Below are 14349 nucleotides of genomic sequence, written 5' to 3'. Positions count from 1 at the left end.
GACCATTCAATACCAGCATTTGTCTGGATGACACCTGTGCCCACTGAATCACAGAGAGACCCCGGAAGTCCTTCAGGGTGACTCTCTGAGGTCAGTCCTCCAACCATGTTCTCCATTCTCATCCTCCTCTCTTTACTTGTTTAAAGCTCGGTTTATCATTTATCATTCCGAAGCATAATAATGGCTATGGGGAACTCATGGTCAATATCTCTATACACCTGTTCAACAAACTCTAATGGAAATTCAACTCTCCAGAAGTTTGATATGTTGCAGAAGGAGTGAAGAAGCACAGGGAGATGGCTAGAAGAAGCCATCCCACAGTCAATACCCGGTACATGGCAATGACAGTTCAGTTCAGTCGCTCAGTCGTGTCCGACTCTCCGCGACCCCATGAATCACAGCACACCAGGCCTCCCTGTCCATCACCAACCCCCGGAGTACACTCAAATTCATGTCCACAGAGTCGGTGATGCCATCCAGCCACCTCATTCTCCGTCGTCCCCTTCTCCTCCCGCCCCCAACCTTTCCCAGCATCACAGTCTTTTCCAGTGAGTCAACTCGTCGCATGAGGTGGCCAAAGTATTGCAGTTTCAGCTTTAGCATCAGTCCCTCCAATGAACATCAGAAAGGAAAAAGAAAAAGAAACCACCTGCCAGAAAAAGAAAGAGTCTCCTTCTCCAACTTCCTCCACAGTAATTTTTCCTCTGTTCCTTTGTGCCATGAGCACTGTAGCATCCTTATCTCTTTGGCCTCCATATACTTAGTCTTACTTTTTAAAGCACCATACTAAGTATTTAAAACCTGGCAAAATACTTATTTACAATAATTATTGTAATACTTTATTTGTATAAAAATAACCTATGTGATCATCAACAGATGAATGGATAAAGATGTGAGACATATACATAAATACATCATTTAATGCAATACTATTCAGTCATAAAAAAGATGAAATTTTGCTATTTGCAACAGCATGGATGGACCTTGAGGGTATTATGCTAAATGAAATAATTGAAAGAAAGATAAACATGATTTCACTCATACAAAGAATATAACAAACAAAACAAATAGATCAACAAATCAAAACAAACACACAGCCACAGACAACAGAATAGTGGTCACCTAGTAATCAGGGGAAGTGGGGGAAGGAGGAGAGGATAAAATGGGTAGAGGATCAACCACTTGGTGACAGATGGAAACTTAAGTTTTTGGTGGTAAGCACACTGCAGCATATAGAGAAGAAATATGAGTCTGTACACATGAAATACACAATGTTACAAACCAAAGTTACTGCAGTAAATCTGGTAAAATGGTTGCTATAAGTAAGAGATTAATAGAGCTTAGGTACTATTATAACAAATATTCTCTTACTAACAAGATTCAAAATTCACACTGAGTTTATAAAAAGCTGAGCAAAGAGTAGTTTCTCACTCCAAGTTATATCCCAAAGGCTACAGACTGTACAACTTTAGAAAAGATTAGCACAAAAATCTCAGAAGTGATGAAGAGAGTTAATAAACCAACTTAGAAACTTTTACAACTGTCCACTGACTCATGAACAACTTTGCTCATCCTCCCACCAGAGGTTTTTTGAAGTTAATGCCAGACATACTGTCATTTCATACATAAGTATTTCAACTCATATCTCTTAGAGATAAAATTTTTTAAATGATTATCACAGTATCATTAAACCTCTTAAATGATTAATGCCTTAATCTCATTAAACATGTAATTTTCAAATGTCCCCAAATGTTTTAGTTACTTGAATCATAAACAAAATAAGGTCTCTACATTGGAACTGGATTATGCTGGTATACTCCTCATGGTGTCACTGAATACATCCTCTATTATCTCCTGAAAACTGGTGTCAGAACTATAAGCTTGATCACATTTGGCTCAAGTTTCTGGCAAGACAATCTTGTACCTGGTGGGGTGTACGAGCTGGATTTCTCTCTTTTTGTGGTAACAGTGCACCATTGATGATCACTGGCAATCTCCCTTAATTCATCAGAGTCTGCAACATTGTGACACAGTGACATTCTATCATTCCTCCATCATTTAAGAATTGGGAAATGTGCCACTAATTAGAAATTTCTTTGCACCAACTACATGGTTACTCTGAGCTACAATTTGCAGAAGAAAGGCAAGGATAATACGTGAGTCTTTCCACTTATTGTCGGTTTTCAAAATGAGTTTACTTTACTGGCATTCCCTAAAGGAGACCAACTCCTAGTGTTTTTCTTTAGTATTATTGAAAGCTTTGAATTCAAATATATTTAATGTGTTTCGAAATACACCATAGATACTATTCTTACTGATCCTCAAATCGACCCATTTTTGAGTCCTGAGTCCATTAAGATGCCCTCAGGAGTTTTGGGGGAACTTAGCTTGAAAGGTTTCCCCAGTGGCTCAGACAGTAAAGAGTCTGTCTGCAGTGTAGGAGAACCAGGTTCAATCCCTGGGTTGGGAAGATCCCCTAAAGAAGGAAACGGCAACCCACTGCAGTATTCTTCCCTGGAAAATCCCATGGACAGAGGAGCCTGGTAGGTTACAGTCCATGGGGTCGCAAAGAGTCACAGACGACTGAGTGACTTCACTTTCAGGAGTTTTTGATAACTGCTTTACTTTCTAAATTGACAATATGTTCAAGCAGGAGACCCCAGTTCAATTCCTGTGTGGGGAAGATTCACTGGAGAAGGGATAGGCTACCCACTCCAGCATTCCTGGGCTTCCCTGGTGGCTCAGCTGGTAAAGAATCCACCTGCAATGTGGGAGACTTGGGTTTGATTCCTGGGTTGGGAAGATCCCCTGGAGAAGAGAACCAGTATTCTGGCCTGGAGAATTCCATGCACTGTACAGTCCCTGGGGTCGCAAGAGTCAGACATGACTGAGTGAGTTTCACTTTCATGTTCCATCTTGTACACTGCCTGCCACAGACCTGGAAGCAGCGATTTTCCAAGAAGCTCTGGTTAACTTTAGCAGGAAATGGCATTTAGAGACTATAGTCTCATTGTTAGGGGTGCTCACTGCTAGCAGGTTTGTCATTTTTCCAGGCCCTGCCACGGAAAAGAGCTAGAAAATTAATCATCACAGGATCTTTCCTTAACCCTAGCTATCTTTCATATGTCTTCCTTTAAAACACACCCAAAGGCTGGGTTCCCAATAATATCAGCTTAATCACTCATCTGCTTTATCCCATAAAACACATTTTAAAAAACCTTAGAGTAACAAAGACAACCAACATAACCACTATAATACAATTACTCTAAACAGTTTATATTTTTAGAGCTGTCATTGTCTTTCAGTTACAATTTAGTAGGTATATATAGTCAAGTTTACTGACACTTGAAATAGCCCCTCTCTGCACGGTTATTGTATCAGTTAGTCAGTATATGATTAGGCCCTTCTGCTTCATCTGATTTCCACGGTTTAGAGTCTTTTAAAATTAAATTGTGTTAAAATTATGCAAAATATGTGTATGTTCTAAAGTTAAGGAGACAAACAAGATACATTCAGAGAAATCCAGCTTCTACGTTCTCTCTCCACTCACCACACTGTTTCCTCAACTGCAGTACAGATAACCACTTTTTTTTTTGTTAATTTTTTTTGTTTTAAAATTTTCAAATATTAGTACTCCTATCTCCTTTTTTAGTGAATGATACATACTATATTTACCAGTTTCCACCTTGCTTTTCTGCCCTGAAGATCACGCTACAGTAGTATACAGAGATGCTCTTCATTCCTTTTACAGCTGTGGATACAGTGTATGTTACTCATCAAACCCTGTGTTGACCACAGCTGGACCGTTTCTACCTTTTGCTATTATAAACACTGCTGTAACAAACAGCTTCACATGCGTGTCTTTTATTTTTGCCTTGAGATAGGACCCCTAGAAATAGAACTGCCTGGCCAAAGGGTAAATATAAATGTAACTTTTCTAGGTATTGACAAATTTTCTTCCCTAGCATCATTGACTTAATGGACATGAGTTTGAGCAAACTCCAGGAGAGAGAGAACAGGGAAGCCTGGCGTGCTGCAGTCCATGGGGGTAGCAGAGTCAGACAGGACTGAGCAACTGAACAAGGGCTTATGCCATTTTGCATTTCCTTCAGCAGTGTTTGAGAGTGCCTGCTTCCTCCCATTCCCTGTAGTCTCATGAACAGGATAACTTATCAAAATTTTAAATTTTTGTTAAAGTGATTGGTAAGAAATAATAAATCAGTGTAGTATTAGTTTGTGTTATTATTAGTACAAAATATTAAGTAGCTTTTCACATGTTTAAAGGCAATTTGTAGTTCTTTTTCTGCAAATCATCTACTCCGATATCTTGCCCATTTCCTTGCTGAGCTGATAGTTTTCTTATTCTGTACTTTTTAGAAATACTAACCCTCTGTGGTTAAAAACTGCAACACCCTTCTCCAACTTGTCACTTTTTTACTCTATTTATTATGTTTTCAGCTATACTAAAGTTATTATTTTTACTATCAAATTATCTGTAGCTCCTTTATTGCATCTGGAGTTTGAGTTGTAGTTGGGGTAATTATCTACTTCCAGAGGAATTCACCAGCTTTTTTCCCCTAGTACTTGTCCGGTTTCATTTTTGTACATTAAGTGACTGAGTTATTTGCAATTTATCACTGGCACGGCATAAGGACTAAATCTGCATTCGTCCCCCTTCACCATTTACACACTGAATAACAGTGTGTGTCTGTGTCCACTTCCTCCTTTTCTGTTCAGTTTCTAGTAGTATGTCTTTCTGTGCACCGATACCACAGTTCTAATTACACAGGCTTAATAACATGTTTCAAAATCTAGTAGGTCTACAACTCTCCTCTGCTGCTCTTCTACAAGTTTTTTTCAGTATTTTTACTTATGTGTTCTTTCCAATGAAGTTTATAATCAGATTGCCTAGCTACAGGAAAACACACATACACAGAGTCATTATACAGTCACAAACTAACTTTAGGGAATTGACAGTTTTATGATGCTGAAACTAAACAAGTGTTCAGAACTAAAACTTGCAAAAAAGCCTTAAAACAGCTGATCATTCTCTGCTTGTGAAAAGATGCAGGCTAACCCCATAAAACCTTTGCTACGTTACCACAAGAAATTTTTATTTAAACAATAAAGGTTAACAAGCATAAGAACCAATCATTTCATGTATATCATGCATTGTGTAAACCAGCAGATGAGAAAAAAACAAAAATGATCAAATAACACAGGTATTAGTAATGCACGACTCACCCTCCTTTTTCAGCCATTTCACAACGTTCCCTTCTTCCATCGTAGGAGACAGTGATGGCATTAGTATCTTAATAGGATCAGCTGAAATTCAAAAAAGGAAAGATCAAACTCAAAAAGTAATACACCTCATGAGGCATCAACAAAAAGTTCAAGTAAATTAATATGAAATTCAATCTGAGGAAAAAAATATTCCAGTCTGAAAGACACCCAACTTGTCAAACTAAGTGTTCAGTAATCTTTTCCAGAATATTTTAATTCCTTTTTCATCGTTCCCCCAAGTCCTCTATGCATATTTTCAAGCCAGGTGCTTACAAGATTTAAAAAAAAAAAGTTGACTTATGTTTCATCTTTTTCTCCTTCCCCTTTTGTCACTACAAAAAGACACTTACAAGTAAAACAACCAAAGGAAAAGACAAATAAAAAGAAAATAAACTGGTTTCTGATAACCTACAGCACAATAATTAAGATGAGATTTACAAGAGAATAATCAAGATTAAACTTTAAGAAACTGGTTGTGTTTTTACTTTCATGGAAACGGTAACCCACTCCAGTATTCTTGCCTGGAGAATCCCATGGACGGAGAGGCCTGGTAGGCTACAGTCCACGGGGTCGTATAGAGTCGGACACAACTGAGCAACGGAACGGAATATACTATTCAAGAATCAAGGGTTCTTGCTGCTAAGTGTGAAAAGAAGAGGTTTGCCTTGTTGTGGGTGATGTGGCAAGAGAACTTATGTAATTAAATTAATCTGAGATTGTGTTCTATACCAGAATTCGATTAAGGATCCAAAAAGACAGACTCAAGCCAGGGTGACCTCTCCATAAAGCAGAGCTACTTTTCCGTCAGGTATCAAAAAAGAAGATACTTCATATATTTGCCAGATGTGCTTCCCAAGAGTTCCACCTTCCAGGACCAGAGCACACAGTTGTTACATTACAATATACAGAAAGTTTATACTAATAAATAGTTACCCACTCCAGTGGTTATTTAGCAGCAGCTGCAGTAACAAACTACATTCCCTGAAATCCTCCACAAAACTTATTCTCTTCCTATTCAACTCTCTGACATAAAAAAGCAAAACATATCACATCTAGCATATTTCAAATGTGGAAAAGAGTAGAACAGGACTTTTCTCCCCACTGATGTTCTGGGGTTGGAAATAAGGAAATTTAATACTAATGTTAAATGAAGTTAAACATTTTCTTTGGGAAACAAATAATTTTCATGTAATTTCAAATGGGGAGTTCCTATGGCTTCATCGTAAAGGAGTTTCATCTCTGAAATATTTGGAAGGAAGCTTCTGTCCTCCCTCCACTTTTCACTCACTCCCCTCTAAAGGACTGGGAAAAGGACCTGAACAAAGACACCTTGCTTCAGTCTTTTACTCATTTTAAGACCTGCCTGCCTACAGTGAGTCTGCATTTTCCCTTCAGTTCTTCTATGTACTAGGCATAAATGGACCTACCTTCACAGCAAAGAGCAAGTCCAACTCTCTCTGTTCCTGCCAGCAGGCCCAGTGGGTGCTGGGAAGTTACTCAGGATGTGTAGTTTATAGACACACTCTCTCTGAAACAAAAGCCCAGAGTCTACACAGGGGCTGTACTGAGGAGTCCAACTGTAGAAGGTCACAGACTTAAGTCACATTTTCCAATTGAACAAAATCATCAGCGTTAAAACTGTTACTCTGATCTCTATCCATTTGACTTTTTGCCTCTTTCTCAACTGGTACTAAACTATAAGGATACAAATGTAGAATCATCACTCTTAATAATATCCCAACAACGACAGAGCCCAAACCAAATTCTAAGTCAACACACCCATTTCATCAGTGAGAAAAACATAGCCCCTGATCTCCTACACTCTATTACCACTCATCAATAATTGATGATCCTTACCAATATGGACCATCAATTAATTAATCATCAGTTATTTATAATGCCTATTCACTCAGAAATTCAAATGAGAGTATTCTTCATGTGTCCAATCAAATAGCCTAACAATCCCTCTCTATTAAAAGTTCAAGCCTGACATTATGAGATGGGATACTTCACAACCATCTACATAGCAAATTTATACATCAAATAGAGTTTCAATACAAGGAGGCAAACTAAATGAACTGCAATGATTCTATGTCCAGATTCTGATGTATGACAAACACGAACTCAATTTTCTCATAGCAAAGTCTCTCTTCAATATTTTTACACCTTGGTTCTAGGTGCCATGATACAATATTTATTTTATGATTCTCTCCTATTATAATCTCTCACCTATGAGACGATCACATTTTCCATTATTTCTGACAATAAATACTTTATTATGAAAATTTCACATTATTTTATGAATTCCCACATCAAGAACCACAAAATTTTTCATATTTTAAAAATAAAAACATCATTCTTCATACAGTCACCCTTCATGGTGAATTGGAATTGCTTCTCTGAATAATGACAATAAAAACATAAAAATTCTGTAATAGATCATTATCCTTCTCTGAAATGAAGGTGACAAAAAAACAAAGACATTCTGGACATTTCCATTATTCAGTACCATCTCCTGATTGATTATACTGACTTATGGAGAGTAAAATGTGCAATGTGTTTTCTGATTAATCTGACCAATCTATCCTCAGACTCTCATGCTAGAAAATCATTTTAAAAAGGAAGTATTAATTTATTAATGAAAATGAATATTTCATTCTAGTGTATCCTCGTTCTCCCTGAATATTATACACATCTTTTCCAAATATATTTTTTTCAATGGGAAGGTAATTATATAATCATAATACCAGTTTTGAATGAAGGGCTTCACATAACTAATATCTGATGGCTGCTGTCAATTCTTTTGAAGATAGTATGGGCTTTTCTAGACTCCTTGAATTTTAACCTATACATAACATTGCTTAACATATCATTAGAAGTTATATATCACTTCCCCTTTCATTTCAACAAGCAGTACATTCTACCTTTCTCCTAGCAAACTGAGGAGGCCTTAAAATGGGCACCAACTACAGTTCCTATTCATAACTGGGCACAACTATAGTAATAATAAAGGAAATGTGGTTTTTTATTCCCCTGGTCATACAGGTTATTTCAATCAGTACTCAAAAAATACCCCATATTTTGTTAAGACTTTAACCCTCTTGTAGTTATTTTAGTGTTGTTTCTTTTTATCAAGCTAAAAAGTATTTCTATTGGCTGATAAGTCTGCCCTTCTGAAGCAATTAAAGACAATATTTAAAATATTTTAAGGTAACTAGAGTAATGTACATTTCCAGTTTATATTTAAATATATTGATTTTAGAGTCTCATCAATCCATCACAACTGTTTTAATCTCTTTTACTGCCTCAAGAAAATGGCACTGTCAGTTTTTAGTATATATTTTATATTTTTAGAACACATTTTTCCTTAGTATATTGCTGCTTTACCTTCTTCATCAGGCATTTGATCACATGAGCAATCGATCACTCACTGAATCTACAGCAGTTTTTCTGAACAATTCCTAATTTCTTCAAATCTGATCTTTCAATCTTTCTAAAGCATAATTCAGTTTTCAACTTCAAATATAGTGCATTAATCTAATTTCTTATTCTCTAAAGCATGTCTTTCATTTTAAAACACTCACAGATCATTAAAACCGATAAAAAAAAAAGTTTTAAATTGAAGACCTACACATCAGTTCTAAAAGGTCTCTAGATTTTTTAAAAGATTAATATAAGCAAACTCTTAAAATACAAAGGCAGAACAAATAGCTTGGTGGCTAACATGAAGCAGATCTAAGCTCCATTACTCTAACAATTAAGGAAATTCCGCAATTTACATATGGTACTACTTGAGAGTCATGCTCTGTTCCATTAATACGACTATAATCCAAACACAAAAATCATGAAGTGAAGATAGACAAATCGAAGAAATAAATTACCCAGTACTTTATTAGCAGAGCTCTATGTTCTTTACATTAATTTGCTTATTTCTTAATAGAGAGAAAGCTTTTCATTTAATCACTTCTCTTTCTAACGCAAGAACTCATTAAATAAAATTGACCTTTAAAATTTCTGCTTAAATAAAGCAATTCTGCCACCTGCAGGGTGGATGAAAAAAGGCCATATGAAGTACAAGTAATTTCAAAATCAGTACCAGGGCACAAAGTAATATTAACATTGCATTTTTGAATAAAGAGAGGTAAAGATGTCACATGGGTCTTTGTTCAAATACTTATTTTGATATAAGAATAGATTGAAAATGTCAATGAGCAACAACAGAAAACATATGCAGAATAAACTATATGTGCATAATAGTTTGTCTGAATATAGTATTTAAAGCAACAAATACAGTGAAAGAGGTCCCTCAAACAGTAAACATGGCATATGTAAAGGACAGGGAAGCAGCGCTGCAGGCCATGGGATTGCAGAGTCAGACACAACTTAGCGACTGCACACACACACGCACACACGCACACACACACACGGCATAATCCAATTTCTACCTATTTAGCTTGTATGTACACAAAGACGGAAAGGATTCACTCCAAAATGACAATAGTACCTGTCTCTAGTTGATGGCTTCATTATATATGCTTTTTGTTTCTTTGTTTCTTGTTACTTTTAGACATAAACTCACAAGAACAGGGAGAAAAGAAAGAACAACAGAACAACTTCTGGAAGCAGAAAAGTGAATAATGTAGATAGTAAGACAAATGATTAACTAAGAAAGTCTAAGAAAGCTGAATACTAAACCAGAAGTGGAAAAAACTGAGATAATCAACCTGGTTTATATAAGAATTTCCCAAAGGTCCAAGAACTGGCAGTACTGAGGACCTTTGGAAATACTGGCCCTTTGAAGACTTGGGTGAGTGCTATTTAAGTGCTGAGTAACACCACCGTTATGACCAACCTTGATAGTATATTAAAAAGCAGAGACATTACTTTGCCAACCAAGGTCCGTCTAGTCAAGGCAATGGTTTTTCCCGTGGTCATGTATGGTTGTGAGAGTTGGACTGTGAAGAAGGCTGATCGCTGAAGAATCGATGCTTTTGAACTGTGGTGTTGGAGAAGACTCTTGAGAGTCCCTTATACTGCAAGGAGATCCAACCAGTCCATTCTAAAGGAGATCAATCCTGGATGTTCATTGGAGGGACTGATGCTAAAGCTGAAACTGCAATACTTTGGCCACCTCATGCGACGAGTTGACTCACTGGAAAAGACTCTGATGCTGGGAAAGGTTGGGGGCGGGAGGAGAAGGGGACGACGGAGAATGAGATGGCTGGATGGCATCACCGACTCTGTGGACATGAGTTTGAGTGTACTCCGGGAGTTGGTGATGGACAGGGAGGCCTGGCGTGCTGTGATTCATGGGGTCGCGGAGAGTCGGACACGACTGAGCGACTGAACTGAACTGAACTGAACTGAACACCACCATCCTTCAACAGAAGACTGGAGGTTGTTTCCTCTGTAGAGGTAAAAGAGAAGACCTTTGGGAGACAGGCTGAACCTACACACCTAGAGAAATACAGAAACTACAAAAGTACATTAACTGAGAAATCAGCTGATGTGACTGACAATACCAGAAACTGTGCTAAGTAGGTATTAGATGGTGTGGGACAAATAGGCAAGTTAAAGAGGAAAACTAAAGAAAAGAGTTTAAAGGGAAAGATTTAGAAAAAAAAGCAGAAAAGTTCAGTTCAGTTCAGTAGCTCAGTAGTGTCCAATTCTTTGCGACCCCATGGAATGCAGCACGCCAGGCCTCCCTGTCCATCACCAACTTCCAGAGCTCACGCAAACTCATGTCCATCGTGTTGGTGATGCCATCTAACCATCTCTTCCTCTATCGTCCCCTTCTCTTCCTGCCTTCAATCTTTCCCAGCATCAAGGTCTTTTCAAATGAGTCAGGTCTTCGCATCACGTGGCCAAAGTATTGGGAGTTTCAGCTTCAGCATCAGTCCTTCCAATGAATATTCAGGACTGATTTCCTTTAGGATTGACTGGTTGGATCTCCTTGCAATCCAAGGGACTCTCCAGAGTCTTCTCCAACACCACAGTTCAAAAGCATCAATTCTTCGGTGCTCAGCTTTTTTATAGTCCAGCTCTCACATCCACACGACTACTGGAAAAACCACAGCTTTGACTAGACAGATCACTGTTGGCAAAGTAATGTCTCTGCTTTTTAATATGCTGTCAAGGTTGGTCATAGCTTTTCTTCCAAGGAACAAACATCTTTTAATTTCATGGCTGCAGTCACCATCTGCAGTGATTTTGGAGCCCAAGAAAATAAAGTCTCTGTTTCCATTGTTTCCCCATCTATTTGCCATGAAGTAATGGGGGTGGATGCCATGATCTTCGTTTTTTGAATGTTGAGTTTTAAGCCTACTTTTTCACTCTCCTCTTTCACTTTTATCAAGAGGTTCTTTAGATACTCTTCACTTTCTGCCATAAGGGTGGTGTCATCTACATATCTTGAGGTTACTGATATTTCTCCCAGCAATCTTGATTCCAGCTTGTGCTTTATCCAGCCCAGCATTTTGCATGATGTACTCTGCCTGTAAGTTAAATAAACAGAGTGACAATATACAACCTTGATGTACTCCTTTCCTGATTTGGAACCAGTCTGTTCTTCCATGTCCAGTTCTAGCTGTTGTTTCTGGACCTACATACAGATTTCTCAGGAGGCAGGTAAGGTGGTCTAGTATTCCCATCTCTTTAAGAATTTTCCAGTTTGCTGTGATCCACTCAGCCAAAGGCTTTGGCATAGTCAATAAAGCAGATGTTTTTCTGGAACTTGCTTTTTTGATGACCCAACGGATGTTGGCAATTTGATCTCTGGTTCCTCTGCCTTTTCTAAATCCAGCTTGAACATCTGGAATTTCATGGTTCAAGTACTGTTGTAGCCTGGTTTGGAGAATTTTGAGCATTACTTTGCTAGCATTGAAACAGCTCAATAGCTATTGAATAGCACTGCAATAACTCTGACCAGGAATGCAAGAAGCTGATGTTGAACAGTTCTATGAAGACCTACAAGACCTACCAGAACTAACACCCAAAAAAGATGTCCTTTTCATTATAGGAGAATCGAATGCAAAAGTAGGAAGTCAAGAGATACCTGGAGTAACAGGCAAGTTTGGCCTTGGAGTACAAAATGAAGCAGGGCAAAAGCTAACAGAGTTTTGCCAAGAGAACACCCTGGTCATAGCAAACACATTCCAACAAAACAAGAGAAGACTCTATACATGGACATTACCAGATGGTCAATACTGAAATCAGATTGATTATATTCTTTGCAGCCAAAGATGGAGTAGCTCTATATAGTCAGCAAAAAAAAAGACCAGGAGCTGACTGTGGCTCAGATCATGAACTCTTTATTGCCAAATTCAGACTCATATTGAAGAAAGCAGGGAAAACCACTAGACCATTTGGGTATGACCTAAATAAAATCCCTATGATTATACAGTGGAAGTGAGAAATAGATTCAAGGGATTAGATCTGATAGACAGAGTGCCTGAAGAACTATGGAAGGAGGAGTTTCATGACATTGTACAGGAGGCAGTGATCAAGATGATCCCCAAGAAAAAGAAATGCATAAAGGCTAAATTGTTGATGAGGCCTTACAAATAGCTGAGAAAAGAAGAGAAGCTAAAGGCAAAGGAGAAAAGGAAAGATACACCCATTTGAAAGGAGAGTTCCAAATAGCAAGGAGAGATAAGAAAGCCTTCCCCAGTGATCAATGCAAAGAAATAGAAGAAAATAATGGAATGGGAAAGACTAGAGATCTCTTCAAGAAAATTAGAGATACCAAGAGAACATTTCATGCAAAGATGGGCACAATAAAAGACAGAAATGGTATGGACCTAACAGAAGCAGAAGATATTAAGAAGAGGTGGCAAGAATACACAGAAGAACTACACAAAAAAGATCTTCATGACCCAGATAATCACCATGATGTGATCACTCACCTAGAGCCAGACATCCTGGAATGCGAAGTCAAGTGGGCCTTAGGGAGCATCACTACGAACAAAGCTAGTGGAGGTGATGGAATTCCAGTTGAGCTATTTCAAATCCTAAAAGATGATGCTGTGAAACTGCTGTACTCAATATGGAAGCAAATTTGGAAAACTCAGCAGTGACCACAGGGCTGGAAAAGGTCAGTTTTCATTAAGAAAGGCAATGCCAAAGAATGTTCTAACTACCACAAGATTGCACTCATCTCACATGCTAGCAAAGTAAGAAAGGATAACAGTCATAATATGGGATGATGCATAACAATTCTTAGTTAAGCACACTTGGTTGGTGTCAACACTAAATATAGATTTAATTAAGAATTGAAAAATAACTACATTGGGAGAATGGGAGAGAGAAAACGGGGGGATGACTGATCAGAAGTCATCCATAGATAATATATAACAGAGAGAGATAAGCAAATGCCACAGGACAGTTAGGAGACAAAACTTGTTGCTTCTAAGGAGGATGACTGGGAGAGTAGGAAAAGATGGGTCAGAGATCCACTGTGTTGCCATAAGCCTTTTAGTACCATTTGCCTATTTAAACTACACACATGCACTACTGTATTAAAATAAGCTATTATTTAATAAAATAGGTCTAAATGGGGTTACTCATGTCAAGAGATTACAGTGGGGCCTGGCAAAAAGTTAAGTCTCAAAAAGTGTAAGCACTTAATAGGCAGCACAGAAATGGTTAAGAGGATGAACTCTGAAGGCATGCAGTTGGCTAGATAAATGATGGTGTCCTGGGCTTCATAGGTGGTTAGTGATAAAGAATCTGCCTGCCAATGCAGACACAAGAGCCACAGGTTTGATCTCTGGGTTGGGAAGATCCCCTGGAGGAGGGCATGGCAACCCACTCCAGTATTCTTGCCTGGAGAGTCCCAGGGACAGAGGAGTCTGGTGGGCTACAGTCCATAGGGTCACAGAGTTGGACATGACTGAAGCGACCCCTGGCCACACACACACACGACAATATCTTACTTCACAGTTCATTTAGGTAAGGAGAGACAGATTCATAGGTTCCTCTCACCTTCGCAACCTAACCTTGAAGGTTCCCTTTCTACTCTTTACCTTATCCAGCCTTGTCCTCATTGCTGAAGTGCACTAACTCTTG

At 38.3% G+C, this 14349-nt stretch overlaps 1 protein-coding gene across 1 annotated transcript in view; it reads right to left on the bottom strand.

The window, feature by feature from the left end:
• PDHX (pyruvate dehydrogenase complex component X) overlaps positions 1–14349 on the bottom strand; it is a 73682-nt gene that overhangs the window by 47319 nt on the left and 12014 nt on the right. Inside the window, exon 2 of the mRNA XM_055423828.2 lies at positions 5245–5325. Within this exon, the coding sequence (XP_055279803.2) occupies positions 5245–5325 (81 nt within the window). The remainder of the gene's footprint in view (positions 1–5244; positions 5326–14349) is intronic.

Source organism: Moschus berezovskii, chromosome 14 (assembly GCF_049115385.1).
Source record: "Moschus berezovskii isolate FMDL1 chromosome 14, NW_MosBer_1.0, whole genome shotgun sequence".
In the NCBI taxonomy this organism is placed as follows: domain Eukaryota; kingdom Metazoa; phylum Chordata; class Mammalia; order Artiodactyla; family Moschidae; genus Moschus; species Moschus berezovskii.
Note: the sequence above shows the minus strand (reverse complement) of the source record. Positions and strands in the feature narration are given on the sequence as shown.